This window comes from Didymella exigua (assembly GCF_010094145.1).
Source record: "Didymella exigua CBS 183.55 unplaced genomic scaffold M421scaffold_27, whole genome shotgun sequence".
Lineage (NCBI taxonomy): Eukaryota > Fungi > Ascomycota > Dothideomycetes > Pleosporales > Didymellaceae > Didymella > Didymella exigua.
This window is the reverse complement of record NW_022984801.1, coordinates 43,118-56,996: the sequence shown is the minus strand read 5'-3', so window position 1 is coordinate 56,996 and position 13,879 is coordinate 43,118. Positions and strand designations below refer to the sequence as shown.

General features: G+C 49.6%; 5 protein-coding genes across 5 annotated transcripts; 3 read left to right on the top strand and 2 right to left on the bottom strand.

Annotated features, from left to right (window-relative positions):
• Nucleotides 1-45: 45 nt before the first annotated feature.
• M421DRAFT_423460 (Clavaminate synthase-like protein) lies at nt 46-1,725 on the top strand. The gene is made up of 4 exons (XM_033593478.1): nt 46-759; nt 809-855; nt 915-978; nt 1,044-1,725. Exons 1-4 carry the CDS (start codon nt 129-131, stop codon nt 1,394-1,396), a joined length of 1,095 nt encoding a protein of 364 aa, XP_033445874.1. The 5' UTR covers nt 46-128; the 3' UTR covers nt 1,397-1,725.
• A 383-nt stretch (nt 1,726-2,108) lies between these two features.
• Nucleotides 2,109-4,208, top strand: M421DRAFT_423459 (GMC oxidoreductase). The gene is made up of 3 exons (XM_033593477.1): nt 2,109-2,271; nt 2,324-2,580; nt 2,630-4,208. The coding sequence occupies exons 1-3, from the start codon at nt 2,161-2,163 to the stop codon at nt 4,086-4,088; spliced, it is 1,827 nt and encodes a 608-aa protein (XP_033445873.1). The 5' UTR covers nt 2,109-2,160; the 3' UTR covers nt 4,089-4,208.
• A 488-nt stretch (nt 4,209-4,696) lies between these two features.
• On the bottom strand, nt 4,697-6,295 carry M421DRAFT_423458 (uncharacterized protein). Its single transcript, XM_033593476.1, has one exon. It carries the CDS (start codon nt 6,171-6,173, stop codon nt 4,767-4,769), a length of 1,407 nt encoding a protein of 468 aa, XP_033445872.1. The 5' UTR covers nt 6,174-6,295; the 3' UTR covers nt 4,697-4,766.
• Nucleotides 6,296-6,907: 612 nt separating this feature from the next.
• On the bottom strand, nt 6,908-9,234 carry M421DRAFT_423457 (glycosyltransferase family 2 protein). Its single transcript, XM_033593475.1, has 3 exons — nt 8,839-9,234; nt 7,505-8,757; nt 6,908-7,451 (listed from the first exon to the last, which is right to left on the bottom strand). Exons 1-3 carry the CDS (start codon nt 9,018-9,020, stop codon nt 7,180-7,182), a joined length of 1,707 nt encoding a protein of 568 aa, XP_033445871.1. The 5' UTR covers nt 9,021-9,234; the 3' UTR covers nt 6,908-7,179.
• Nucleotides 9,235-9,850: 616 nt separating this feature from the next.
• On the top strand, nt 9,851-11,151 carry M421DRAFT_102958 (nucleotide sugar dehydrogenase; the record flags this gene model as incomplete). Its single annotated transcript, XM_033586847.1, has 2 exons — nt 9,851-10,315; nt 10,366-11,151. The coding sequence occupies 2 exons, from the start codon at nt 9,851-9,853 to the stop codon at nt 11,149-11,151; spliced, it is 1,251 nt and encodes a 416-aa protein (XP_033445870.1).
• Between the last annotated feature and the right edge of the window lie 2,728 nt (nt 11,152-13,879).

Below are 13,879 nucleotides of genomic sequence, written 5' to 3'. Positions count from 1 at the left end.
TATACAGTAGCCATCCAACACGTGACTCCAATGTTCTTTCTCCACAGCGCGGGGTACCGCGGGAAGCTGACCACAAGTTCCGAGTATAACGCAAGGCTCCAGTACCCCACCACGACTGTATCCCAGCTATGGCAGAGCACGTTCCCATCATCCATCTCGCACCCTATTACAGTGCTGGATCGCAGTCCCCAGAAGCCCAGCGCGTGGTCCGAGCTGTGCACGCCGCAGCCTCAACATGGGGCTTCTTTATCATCACAGGTACCAAGGTCTCTTCCCAAACCCAGTCCTCTCTTCTCTCCAGCTCGCAGTTCTTTTTTGACCTTCCTCTTGACGTCAAGGAAGCCCTCCACGTGCGCAATGGGGGCGCCGCCTGGCGTGGTTACATGCCGCTTGGTGGTGAGCAGACCCACGGCCACGTTGACTGGAAGGAGGGTCTGTACGCCGGCCCCGAACACGCTGATAACCACCCGCTCGCTGGACTTCCACTGCACGGCAAAAATCAATTCCCCGACCAGATTCTCCCCGACCTACGGAACCAAGTGCTGGGGTACGTCGATGAAGTGACCGAGCTTGGAAAAACGCTTACGGACGTGTTCTCGCTGGGCTTGGGCTTGGGTTCCAGCGAGCTCCATAAGCGTTTCCTGAAACCAGAGCCAGTGGTGCTCTTTCGGTGCTTTAAGTACATGCCCACCGATGACAATGCTTTCGACAAGGCGAAAGGAAACCGTGAAGAGAGCTTTGGCATAGGCGAGCATACGGGTTAGTGGCTTTGCATCATTCTTGAAAATATACTGAGCGTCTTCTGAAGACTTTGGATATCTTACGATTCTCAAGGTTGATTCTCCCGGCCTGCAGGTTAGTGCATCGTGGTATGAGCATTGTGCTGCGCTCTCTGACTCATGGCGATGTTCAAGATTCTCTCCCCGTCTGACAGCTGGGTGGATGTTCCTTTCATGCAAGACTCCTTCGTAGTAAACAGTAAGCAGCGATTTTTCCTCTCTTCCTGTCTACCGATCCGTTGTCAAAAGCTAAATCGAGAGCAGTCGGCGACATGTTCGACCAGCTCACGCATGGCCGCTACCGATCCCGTCCCCACCGCGTTCGTCGGCCCGCGCCGTGCACTCCACCTCGGTTCTCGTTCCCTCTGTTCTTTGACTTTGCCTGGAATGCTGAGATGAAGCGCTTGCCACTAGAACACCTTCCGCCGTTGTCTGAAGAGGAGAAGCGACTGGCCGAGCTGCGATGGTCCGCCACAACATTTCGCGAGGTTAATGGGAGTTGGTCACAGTACCTGGCACGTAAGGTCCAGAAGGTGTTTCCGGATTTATGTCTTCCAGACTTTGAAGCAAATTCTGGACCTTCGACTAGATTCACAGTGGTGGTGGAATGTGGTTGACCGAGGTCAAAGAGAGTGTACCACAGTGAGGTGTTCGTTGTGTAGAGATAGACCGATCTTCTTTCCCCCCCGCACCCACATACCACCGATGCGTTGTACTAGTTGCCCTGCAAGCGGAATCGATAGCACCCTCTTACAGATAATTGTTGGAAATCAACGAATGGACAACAGCGGAGCCCTAGCCATGGCGTAATAATGACAGCCTCGAGTCGGCTGCGACTTATATAAGGTTTACGGGCGCGAGCTAGTCTTGTCCTAGGTATACTGTACGATCAAGCCTTCAAAGCTTCCTCGGGTGGTGCAGATTTTCAACAACTTCTGGACGTGTGATTATCTCTGGCGACAACATTGCTTAATTTGCCTACCCTGACGACAACATGTGCATGTTTCGGGAGGTTGTCGGAACTGGGATCGAGCCCGTCATCGGTTGCAAGATCAACCGACGTTGGGTACAGGTCCCTTTGTCTCCCTCTTCGCTAGCGCTTCGAACCCAAACTCCCGTTGCAACTAGCCCGCAGTGATCGATGCTAGCGCAGGTACGATCCAGGTTGGATTGCGCAAGGCGATTATGCTCTACCGTGCGCCAAACTCTCAAAGAAAATACAGCCTAGAACATGTAGATCAAAAAGTCTGAATTATGACCAAAGTCTTGGAAGGACATGGCATATATATTTGGAGTCTCAGCAGTCCGGGCAGGTGCAGCATCGTCGACGTTCTTTCTGCTTTCGACTTTACTTCTTTTGGTAACACTGCACTGCTTCGACATGCGTACTTATCTGAGGTGCATTCCCCTGCTCGCCGTTCTTGTCTCTGCTGTGCCAGTTGCAGAGAATGAGAAGAGGCAGAATGCTGAATTCGACTATGTGATCATCGGTGTAAGTTACCACTGTCAAGTTTAATGACACGGCAATTAACTCTTTGGACCAGGGAGGTACAGCTGGTCTCACACTTGCCAATCGACTGTCTGAAGACACCAACGTCCAAGTCGCTGTGATTGAGGCAGGAACGTTCTATCAAGTTGCGAATCCGGTTCTATCTTCTACGCCGGCTGGAGATGTCTTCTGGTCGGGCTCTAGCCCAGCGGACCAAAACCTTCTTGTGGACTGGAATTTCATCACAGCTCCTCAAGCAGGCGCCAACAACAGACGAATCAAGTATGCCCGTGGCAAGTGCTTGGGTGGAAGGTATGTTCGCTGGTAACAACTACCGTCGATCACCACTGACTGCGTTTAGCTCTTCTCGCAACTACATGATCTACCAACGCGGTGACCGAGGTTCTTACCAACGCTGGGCAGATCAGGTCGGTGACAGCTCATATACCTTTGACAGCCTCCTGCCCTACTTCAAGAAATCAGTCAAGTTCACCCCTCCCAACACTCGCATGCGCGCGGCCAACGCTTCAGCCGAATTTGTGGCAAGCGCCTTCGATGCGAGCGGTGGACCCCTCGATGTCTCGTACGCCAACTATGCTGGACCTTTCTCAAGCTACATGGAGGGAGGGATGAATGGTATTGGTATCCCAACGAGAGACGATTTCAATTCCGGAGACCTCCTCGGTTCCCAATACTGCAGCTCCACAATCACACCCAGCAATCAGAAACGGGCCTCGAGCCAGACGACCTTCCTCGAAGCGGCAAAAAGTCGTCCTAACCTCAAGGTGTACTCCCTTACCCAAGCCAAAAAGATCATCTTTGACAGCAACAAACGTGCCACGGGTGTCCAGATTCCAGGTTTCTTCGGCGCAAGTTCAGTCTTGAGTGCGAGGAAGGAGGTCATCCTTTCGGCTGGAACCTTTCAGTCCCCCCAGCTCCTCATGGTGTCGGGGATCGGTCCTGCCGACCAACTCAACAAATACAGTATTCCTATTGTTGCCGAGCGCCGCGGTGTAGGAAAGAATATGCAGGACCACGTCTTCTTTGGCCCCACCTACCGCTACAAGGTCGAGACTTTGACTAAGCTAGCGAACAACCTCCTCTATGTTGGCGCTCAATTCGCCTTCGACTACAGCATCTTCAAGCGCGGCCCTCTCACGAACCCCGTCTGTGACTACCTGGCCTGGGAGAAGGCACCTCGCAATCTGATCACACCTGCGGCTGCCTCCGCGCTCAATCAGTTCCCTGCATCGTGGCCCGAAATTGAGTACCTCTCCGCACCCGGATACATTGGCGACTTTTCCAACCTTCTCACCACCCAGCCCAAGGACGGCTTCCAGTATGCCTCAATCCTGGGTGCCATCGTTGCCCCTCTGTCTCGTGGTTCCGTCACGCTCAACAGCGCCAGTGTTGATCGGCTACCCACTATCGACCCTGGATGGTTGACTGATCCCACCGATCAGTCTGTTGCAATTGCAATCTACAAGCGTATTCGCCAGGCCTTTGCAACAGATGCCATGAAGCGGGGCCTTGCTGACACAGTCGAGTATTTCCCAGGTCCAACAGTGCAGACGGATGCGCAGATCCTGAACACGGTGCGCAATACTCTCATGACGGTCTGGCATGCAAGCTGCACCTGCAAGATGGGTAAGGCTGACGACCCGGATGCGGTTGTGGATAGCAAAGCCAAGGTCATTGGTGTCACCGGCCTTAGGGTTGTGGACGCAAGTGCTTTTGCGTTGTTGCCGCCTGGTCATCCCCAGTCGACTGTGTATGCACTTGCTGAGAAGATCGCGGATGATATCAAGAACGGACGATAAGACTCTTCTTCAACCAACACGAATGTGCTTCGTCGGCCTGGAGTGTGATTGCTGAGTCCCCACATTATTTCTCTGTACATAGTTAACATCTTTCACAATCAAGTCGTAACCCTAACCGAGTAATTACCGCTCTCTCATCGTCACGCCGCCGCAACAACGTTGCGCAACACCACGCTAATGTACTACAATTTGCAAATCATTGAAATACTAACGTATCTCACACTGGCAGGTGAGCTGGTGACCCGGGTGAGCTGATTACTTTTGCAAAGACCACACCAACACTACAACTACTTTGCAACACTACAGTACTAAATCAAGTCCTACTGTGGGCCACAGTAACGTTGAACATCGTCGAAAAGGGTGTAGCGTTAGGGTTGCGCTTCAGAATCGCGCCTACTACAGGGTCGTATACAACGTCGACACCGCCGCCTGTAGGAGTCAACTTCTTGACCTTCTCTGGTTGGTCTGCCTGTTGGTAGTCTATGGCATAGTCGGCGCCAAACTTGTGAGCGATATTCTGCTTGTGCTGGAGTACTTTAGCTTCTTGGCGAATGTATAATTCTTATTAACTAAGTTAATGTCAATCTAACACGAATAGATATAATAGAGCCTTAGGTTAGTTGTTGGAATTGTTTGATCTACAATCTTTGCGCAGATACATACTTAACGTCAAGCTATTTAGCGAACTACCCACTTCTCAAACAATCGCTTTGCTAGCACAACAGATCCCTTATCGAGAACCTCGACTAAAATCTCCGATATCCACAACATAACAACCATTAACGCACTCTTCGAAGAGTAAGTTGCAAGCATCTGCCACCCCTCGCCCAACAAAAGAATAGCAAATCTTCTGAACCTGTGCATCAATATTCTAGCGACAAGTTGATGAACAAGATACAGTGTGAAAGAAATTCTTCCAAAAAACTGACCCAAGCGTGATTGGAAAGGACGTCGCAGCATGGGCTCAGCGCCTAATGCCGCTACACATAATGTGGCCCCAAGGCCGTGATAATTTGCTTCTACAGCATGCCTGCTTCTCCAGTGAGGCAGCGTAAACAGAGTCGCAACTCCATATACAGGCCCGAACTGGTTTTCAACGTCCTGACTTGGCAGGCATAAAAGATACAGACCAAAAGCCCATAACAGAAGTATCGCCAATCGGCTGCGACGCCTCACCCTTAGGCTCATATCAATTGATTCGTGGGTGTTAGAAGCCGATCCTTTGTTTGTCCATGGAAGCAGACATCTCGACCGCTCGTGCAGCTCTGCGATCAACAAGCCACCGATGAATGTCCAGAGCTCCCACATGCCTTCAGCCAGCAGTACAAACGCTATAGATACTAGTATCCAGAGCCGTATTGTATGCTTTACACGTGCAAGACCGACGAAGCAGAGATAGATGAGAAGTGAACCTCGAAATTCGGCGGGAATGGTCCATAGTGCCGGGTTCAGGCCAACAATTGGACGGGAGCCAAAACCATGATTGAGTGCCGACATAACAGTGCCGAGGTACTCGTACAGGAAACGCGCATGTTTACGGATGGGGGCACGAATAGGATTGCCCTGGGAATCCTCGACCAGTGCCACCAGCCCATCATCGCTCCACCACTTCCAATCATAGGCACCCAGATACAGAAGGATCTGAGAAGAGACCGCCATAGTCAAAAAGGGAACAAACAGGCGAATCCCACGACGAAAGACGGCCCCGGATAGAGCGTCGAAAAAACTAGAGATATCTTCCGGGCTGTTCCGCAGCCGCCGAATGAATTGGATCGAAAGACAGTAGCCGGAGACGACAAAGAATAGGGGAACCATCGCTTTCATGCCAAAGATGATGCGAAAAGGAGGTAACTGGAGTACAGAGGTGTTGACATCCACAGGCTGGGCATGAAAGCCCTGGAAGCGAAAGCCTATCTCTGATGAGGTGATGTGATTAATTGCAACAATGAGGGCAGCGAACCCCCGAACGCCATCAAGCCAAGCTGTATTTGAGAGGGTAGGCTCATTATTCTCACTGCTGGGTGCAAACAAGATGCCTGGGAATGTCGGAGCAGGGATATGTAGGCGTATTTTGCGAAGGAGCATCTTGCCATTGATACAAAGAGCAAGTGAGGATTAACGAAGTGAAAGATCAAAAAGGACTTCCAAAGCCAAACTCTAGGTGTCGAATATCAACACCTAAAGGCTAGTGTCCCACATAGAGGCTGAAATATTATTTTGCCATATATGATAAGACATTGAGGATCCGCACCTTTCGGCCCGAGAGGAAAAGGTACGTCACTTGTGCTTCACCGACAACTGAGACGCCTCGGGCGGTGACCGGCCCGAATAGTTTGAACTTTCGGCGTTTCTATGCTCTGCAAAGGCAGGCATCAGCTCACCCAACCAAAATCTAATGGCTCGGCGATGACTTGGCCAGGTACCGGTAGCAGCTCATTCGACCAACTTCACCACCACCACTCACCGCCCGCCCGCCCGCCCACCGCGGCCCGAATGATTTGGACTTTCGGCGTTTCTATGCTCTGCAAAGGCAGGCAGCAGCTCACCCGACCAACGCTACCCTAATGGCTCGGCGATGACTTGGCCAGGTGACAGCTCATCCGAACCACTAAAAGTTCGACCGACCGACTGCGCCACCACCACTCACTGCGCCCGTCCGCCTACCGCCCACCGCTGCCCACCTACTTCTCAACGAGAATATGGTTTTGCCACACCAAGGCTTTATCCCTTGTGAAAGGTATGCTCAGTGCAAGCAAGATCGTATTCTTGCCTGCACAGGCACATTATCATCGGGTTCAATCATGCAATCCAGACTACTGTGCACAGTGGATTCATTCCTCGAAGTAATCTGGACTTTTCTGCTCTTCAGGTCAGAAAAGTGAGTTGCTGTCAACACCGCCGATTTGCTATTAAGGTTTGGTTTCAGCCCGATCTGCGATGGTGATTTTGTCTTCCGGGTAGGTACCTTTGCGACCCCGCTCAAGGCCATATTTCACCGGCGTGGCGGACAATGATAAAGACAGTCTTTTGCTACCACAACGATAATTAGCTATGAGCACCATGCTCCTCCACAAACAGACATTTGCGCTAGCTAAGTACGAACAATTGACTGTCTGCGAACCTTAGCCACAATCTTCGCGCGCATCAAACCCCATCTGAAGTCGTCTAGGTAGTACAACGTATACACATGTACTACAGCACCAACGAAACGACTGACGTTGTATGTGAGAAAAGATCCCATAAGGTTTTGAGCAAACTCTAGTCGTGTCCTCGAGGAAGATAAGACGACCGAATAGTCCCATATGTTACGGAAAGTGGCAAGGAAGAATGCCATGTATCTAGTTCGATGGTCAAGACGTTCTCCTAGGAATCCAAGTTAGTCTTACTCAACAATTGTACGGCGCAAGCATACGTACTGACAAGCGGCGAGAAAAACATAGCTATGGTAATCGTCCAATTCAATATGGATGACACAGCCGCGAGTCTCTCCGTAACCCCGGTTGACTTTCGTGTCGCGAGGAGAGTATCGCTGACCATTGGGCCCAGCGTCCATCGACGCCGCTGACTGAGGAACACAGAGAGAGAGTGAGGCACGGATGTGTACGCTCTTGCAGCCAGACACTGCCGTGTTTGTACGTCTGGATATTCTCGAAGAATCAAACAAACGTGATCTCTATCCTCGCTCATCATTGATTGAATTGTTCGAAAAAGACCGTCTTCCTCTTTTGGATGATATCCAAATTGTCCAAGGATCCTGTCACCACATGTCTCATCGATGACACGGAGAAGTTGACAGCAACCTGGGAGGCAGGTGACTTTTCTGGTCATAAGATTTTGCCGAAGCCGCCGGCGATGCTGTCCCACTTTGTACTCCACGTTTTGGTAAAGGTAGGGAATCGAGAACGGAGACGAGGTCGTGGGGTCTGCCGCGATCTGGCCACATACTCCGATGATTTGTTCTCCTTCTCGTACAGTCTGCACAAGATTGAAGACGCAGTCCTGGTCGAATCTGGTGTCTGCATCCATGCCGACAACGTATTCCACTGAATTTATGGATGCGTTCAGGAAAAAGTTGCTCATGTGCTCAAAAAGCTGCGAAGAGAAAATTCCCCGTGACAAATTTGAATCGCGCTGATTGAACTTGAGGAGGAAAGAGCGAACAAGGATAAGACTGTCCCTTTTCCCGCGATTCTCTTTCTTGACGATGCACAAGACCTTGAGTCCTTTGAACATGCCGCATAGCAGCTCTACATCCATCGGCCTACCATCCCAGGCAGTATAGGCATCCTGAATAATAGTGCTTGTAGGAGTTTCGATAATGTCTTCCGAAAGCTGTTCAGCTGTTGTCTTTTTCATACCTCTCCCGTTGCACCGGCCATCACAGACAATGACGATAGCTTTACTGTGTGTCTCGAGTTTCCGCTGCTCAACCAAAGAGTTTAATGACACTTCTAGCTCCGCGCCTGTTTCGTTGTAACAGGCAAGAAGATATGCAAGATTCTCCGGGGTGTCTGGGACTTTTGGTTCAACGGGATACGCACGTCGGGTGAGATAGAAAAAGATGAGGAAGGTGATCTCCAAGACATCCACAAAAGGCCGGAACATAATAATGGGTACTATCACCCAATAGTATTTGGAGATTCTCGTCGACATGATAATGATCGCAAAACTATTGTTCAGTTGTTATTACTATCATTATTCCTACTACTAAAACGAGTTGTAGGCGTAATTTGTGGGATTACTAACTTACTTTGCAAGGAGAAAGAGCGACAAGAATACATATTTCTGTAGTTGATGCCTTTTGCAATTGATTGAGGGAAGATGTTCACTTGCTTTAGCAGAACCTTGAAGGGACAGGGAAAGTTTTCGCCTTCGCGACTTTGCCTGAAGAGCTTCATAACTCGTGACAGAAGCGCCCAAAGGCATATCCATTATGGCTTTTGAGGTTGACGTAGGACAGCAGAATGTTTGGAAGGTGGAACAGTGTTAGGTTAGGAAAACAACCAGATGGGTGTTTACTGCGAATGGTCATAAATGCAGAGATGCGCTTTAGAATTGAGGATTGTCCAAAGATTATTAAAAAGTATACTCTGGACATTATAATCTTATAGTAAGTAGGGCCGGATTTGATAGGCGCCGTTAGCGGGCGGAAAATGGGATTTGTGGTCAGCAGCCAAAATTTTCTTGTTCGGCCTTCTTGCTAACGTTAATCTACTAAGATAGTGTGTACGGAAAGTAACAAGCATAGGCGGTGTGTTTCACGGAGACTCGGTGATCGCGATAGACAATACGAGAAAGATACGAGGCCTATTTTTCTTAGCGAGCATAGATACCAATTTCCGAGAATCCGTATGTTGCAACTTCTAGCGAGACCACAGCAACTCTTCTGGTGACATTCTTAATCCATTTTAGACGATTCTTCGCTATTGTTTTTTGTGGATGCATTGTCTATTGGCACGAAAAGGCTTGTTTCTCTTGAGACCTCGTGTTTAGGCTGCACACCGTGCTAATGTTGTGCACGGGACAAAAATCAGGACTCAATGCCTACTAGCTTCTTGGAAAATCCAAGTGGCTAAGTTGCAACTAGAGGGTTTCAACAAATGCATTATTGGAGCGTTATGTGGGCCCTGGCCAAAAGCGTCCGGCGACCACGTAACCTCGTCTATGGTAAATGACGGCCTGAGCTATACTGGAAATTAATATCAGTAGCTGCGGGCGTCTTTTGATCCACTTCAACTTCTAAGCAACAAATGCTCCCAGCCATGACCACAACGACGCTGAATTCAAAAGAGGCGAAAACTATCCCCGCTGATACATCGAGGCTGCTCAGAAACGTTGATACTATTGGAGTAATTGGCGTTGGCTACGTGGGGAAACATCTGCTGGATGTGTTCAGCTCATCCTTTAAGGTGATCGGCTACGATGTGTCAAGCGCAAGAGTGAAGGCCTTGCGCTGTACGTATTCGCAAGGCAGCCATGTCCAAATCTCGAACAACGAACAAGACCTCAAGGCTGCAAAGCACTTCCTTATATCTGTGCCAACGACTCTAGGCCTGGATGAAAACCCAGACCTGTCACACATTATCAGTGCGACGAAGATCGTGGAGCGATACGCCGGCCCGGGATCAGTCGTTGTAATAGAAAGCACCGTTGCGGTTGGAACAACTCGATTACTACTCGAGCCGATTGCCAGATCTCTTCATTTGTTTGCAGGAATGTCACCAGAGGTATGCCCTCGACAACGCCAAATCAAAACTGTTTCTAAACTTGTATGCAGCGCATCGATCCGGGTAGAGTTCTACCCCCTGCCCGCTCCATACCAAAGGTTGTTTCTGGGCTCGACGATGTTGTTCCTGGTTCTCTCAAGGCCATCACTCTACTTTATGACGCTGTTTTCGACACAGTCATCCCTGTCAGCAAACCCGAAGTAGCAGAAATGCTGAAACTATACGAAAATTGCCAACGAACAGTCGCTATTGCTTATGCAAACGAAATGGCGGACGCTTGCATTCCTTATGGCATCGATCCTTTCGAAGTTGCGAAGGTCGCCAGCAGCAAACCTTTCGGTTATCTTCCTGTCTACCCGTCACTAGGAATTGGGGGCCACTGTATTCCAGTCAACCCGGCCTACTTGTTGTCGACATGTGACCTTCCGATCTTGCAACAAGCCTACGAGGAGACGAAAACACGTCCTTCACGGATCGCCAGCCGACTTCTTGTCTCTTTGTTAAAAGACGAGCGCGAGGCACAAAGAGCTAGCTCTCAGCCCCGTCTGCTGGTTGTAGGCCTGGGCTTCAAAGCCGGACAATCTGATCTATCAAACTCCCCGGGTCTGCAATTACTCAACTTCATGCGGGATTCCGGCGCTGTCGATCTTACGTTCTGCGACCCTTTGGTGGATCAAAGCGCCGTACCTGAAGTACCAAAATTGAAAGACAGTAACTGGAAGCAGGCAAAGCTCAGATCGTTTAACGCAATTGTTGTGGCAATCAAACAGCCTGGTCTAGATTATAGCGTTTTGGAGGGGATAGAAGGACCAAAAGTATATATCTGGCAATACTAAAAACACCTAACGGCCCAATATAACGCTGACGCTTGGGCCCGAACATCGCTTTTGAAGACATCGGTCTTGAGGTCAGGGATGGAGACAACTCTGTGCAGCTATTCCAAGAGGCGCAACTATTTGAAGAGGTAACAGAGGTTCTGACAAGTAGCCCTACTACTCAGCATAACCTCGCTCTACCTACACCTCTGCAAGCCAGCAGCTACATTCAAATAGCTGCCGCTGTTTAAAGCCAACCAAACACGCTGCAGTTTTCTCTACAGCCTCAAGATAGTAAGCACTTAGGCAGCAGAAACAACCTAGAGCTAGTTGAGCCGTGTTCCAGCGGGAACAGCTTTAGGCAGGAGCTGCTATCTCTATCTTGTAACAGCCAACCTGCATCTAGCCCAGCACAGCTTCCTCAAGACAGCGTTCCAGCTTCTCCTCCTACTGTAGCCCAGGCTGAAGGCGCGTCTAGCCTAAAAGCACCAACGTTGAAGAGAGGCAGTGCCTCTGCAGAGCCTAGCAATCAAACAGCCTACAGGCTAGCTCTGCAGCTCCGGAGCTTTCAAGGCTGTATCCACGAAGAATGCGCAGAGGCAGAGTAGCGCCACCAGCAGTATCACCAGCGCTTAGACGTATACCCGGCATGCTCTTCCTTATGGCAGGTCACATATCTCCTTACTGTGGCCTCGCTGGAGGGACGCGCCTCCAAGATATATTTAGGGCGCCAACTCTAATACGATCCTCTGTTACAGCTAATGGGGTTGATATTATAGATGTGTTTGAGGGTATAAGCCTTACAGTCTTTCCTGAAGATGTTGGCACGCCAGATGAGAGGCTGCCCCAAGGCCTGTGCCTGCAACAGCATCATTAGTCTAGCGACACAGCACTCGCTACCAATGTCTGATTTGAGATTGATAGCGTCTGCTGCTTCCCTAGCAGCCTAGGATTTGCTTGAAAAGGCATTCAGTGGTACCCAAAGACCTACTCTCTTCTAAACTTTACTGCTGGTATACACTTCAGCCTTAAGGTGTTCAGCTACAACAATCAGGGCAGCAAGGTGATAAGAAGCTGTCCACTGCACAAGATACCTTATTACTGTTCTGGGGCTGTTGTAGGCCCAATCAACTCGCTGCTTGTGTTTACTTCTTCCCAGAACTCCACCTTGAGAGCGAGCACAAACGTTCTCCCTACCTAAGCAAGGAGGATCAGCAGCTCTGACTAGATACTATACTTTTCACTGCACTCTACCGGACAGTAAATGACTCTACCTTAGCATCATACCTTCCTGCGTCTGATGACGTCGCGAGCAGAGGCGCAACTGTCCGCTCTAAAGAGCCATTTGCCCAAAAGAGGAGCGCAAGAGAGCAGACCTAGCGTTCACATTGAAACACCAGTATCTAAATCAGCTGTGGATAGTTGCGCTTGACTGCATTGCCAAAAATCCAGGCTTTAGCAGCTTTCAAAGCGCCACTTTCTTTGCGTGCGCAACACTAAGCTTGCTACAATTACAGACAGCTTACCTTCTGCATGCAGACAGCGGGAATACAATGGGAAGAAACAGCTCACCCAGAGTTCTATAGCAAAGACCGGACCTATGTTTGTTGCGGCAAACGTAGCCGCTGTATATCGATGGAAAACTGCGCTGAGTTGATTGCTAGCTAGGAGGCGACCATATATACATGCCCTGAGACGTGCTAGTCCAAGGTAGTCAACTGAGGTGACGATCGAGGCCTGTCGGACCGACTTGCACCGCAACAATGTTGACCTTGCAAAGTCAGTAATATTGCAGGATTTTGCTAGCCCATACGACCCAATCTCGGGCAACTTCCAGGCAGAAACTTACCTCTAGAGGCGCTGCTTCCTAGATGCCAACGCGCATATACGCGTAAGAATCCTTAAGGATAGTAGAAAAGCTCGTGGTGGCCCACAGGTAGCTATTCATCTATAGGCTACGCGGAGAGACACAAGTGGCCAAACACTTTCAACAGCGCACCAAGGGCAAAAGAACATAGATGGCCTTGTGAACTCCTGTTCTACATCACCGTCATGTCGCTGTGTGACGTCGCTAAGATGAACGTGTTCAACGATAAGGCTGTTAAAAACCCGGCACTTGACCCTAGCTATATTTAACAATTCAATGATATAGTTTAACAAGCTTGCATTAGTTCCTAAGTGTCTAGGATTTGATTATTGCCTAGATGAGCCATGCATGCTCATCCTGTATCTCTACGTAGACAACTTGCTTGTTATTGCACAACTGGAACATGTTCATTCTACACAAGAATTCAAGTTAAGATTGAACAGCAGGTACAGGATTAAGGATTTGAGCAAAGTAATCTCCTTCCTCAACATCAGCATCCTCCAAGATACCAGAGGTAAGAAGCTCCTGGTTGGCCAATACAGGTACATCGAGAAGATCTGTAACATGTTTTACAAGCGAGCGGGCCATACAAGCGAGCGGGCCATACAAGCGAGCGGGCCATACAAGCGAGCGGGCCATACAAGCGAGCGGGCCACCCTACCAACTTTGCGCACCTCTACAAGCGTATATCTCAACAACGTGGTAACATAATATATAGATGTTTGCAGAGTAAATTAAGCAGTATCTAATGTATCTTTTCTACACGTACGTGAGTTATGCCCAGTCTCTCTGCACCTTGTGCAGCGCGCGAGAGCCTGGCGGCTAAGGCCTGATCGCGCTCCTCCTTGACGCTCTTCACAAGAAATCTGCTGCTCAACCTCA

What these genes read in the sequence shown, in the direction of transcription:
- M421DRAFT_423460 (XM_033593478.1), top strand. Translation starts at nt 129, where the DNA reads ATGGCAGAGCACGTTCCCATCATCCATCTCGCACCCTATTACAGTGCT. An exon ending in TGGCATAGGCGAGCATACGG is followed by an intron (nt 760 to 808) that starts GTTAGTGGCTTT and finishes CGTCTTCTGAAG; the next exon opens with ACTTTGGATATCTTACGATT. An exon ending in AGACTCCTTCGTAGTAAACA is followed by an intron (nt 979 to 1,043) that starts GTAAGCAGCGAT and finishes AATCGAGAGCAG; the next exon opens with TCGGCGACATGTTCGACCAG.
- M421DRAFT_423457 (XM_033593475.1), bottom strand. Translation starts at nt 9,020, where the DNA reads ATGGATATGCCTTTGGGCGCTTCTGTCACGAGTTATGAAGCTCTTCAG. An exon ending in TCGCTCTTTCTCCTTGCAAA is followed by an intron (nt 8,758 to 8,838) that starts GTAAGTTAGTAA and finishes ACTGAACAATAG; the next exon opens with TTTTGCGATCATTATCATGT. An exon ending in GTTTTTCTCGCCGCTTGTCA is followed by an intron (nt 7,452 to 7,504) that starts GTACGTATGCTT and finishes TTGGATTCCTAG; the next exon opens with GAGAACGTCTTGACCATCGA.
- M421DRAFT_423458 (XM_033593476.1), bottom strand. Translation starts at nt 6,173, where the DNA reads ATGCTCCTTCGCAAAATACGCCTACATATCCCTGCTCCGACATTCCCA.
- M421DRAFT_423459 (XM_033593477.1), top strand. Translation starts at nt 2,161, where the DNA reads ATGCGTACTTATCTGAGGTGCATTCCCCTGCTCGCCGTTCTTGTCTCT. An exon ending in TCGACTATGTGATCATCGGT is followed by an intron (nt 2,272 to 2,323) that starts GTAAGTTACCAC and finishes TCTTTGGACCAG; the next exon opens with GGAGGTACAGCTGGTCTCAC. An exon ending in GGCAAGTGCTTGGGTGGAAG is followed by an intron (nt 2,581 to 2,629) that starts GTATGTTCGCTG and finishes GACTGCGTTTAG; the next exon opens with CTCTTCTCGCAACTACATGA.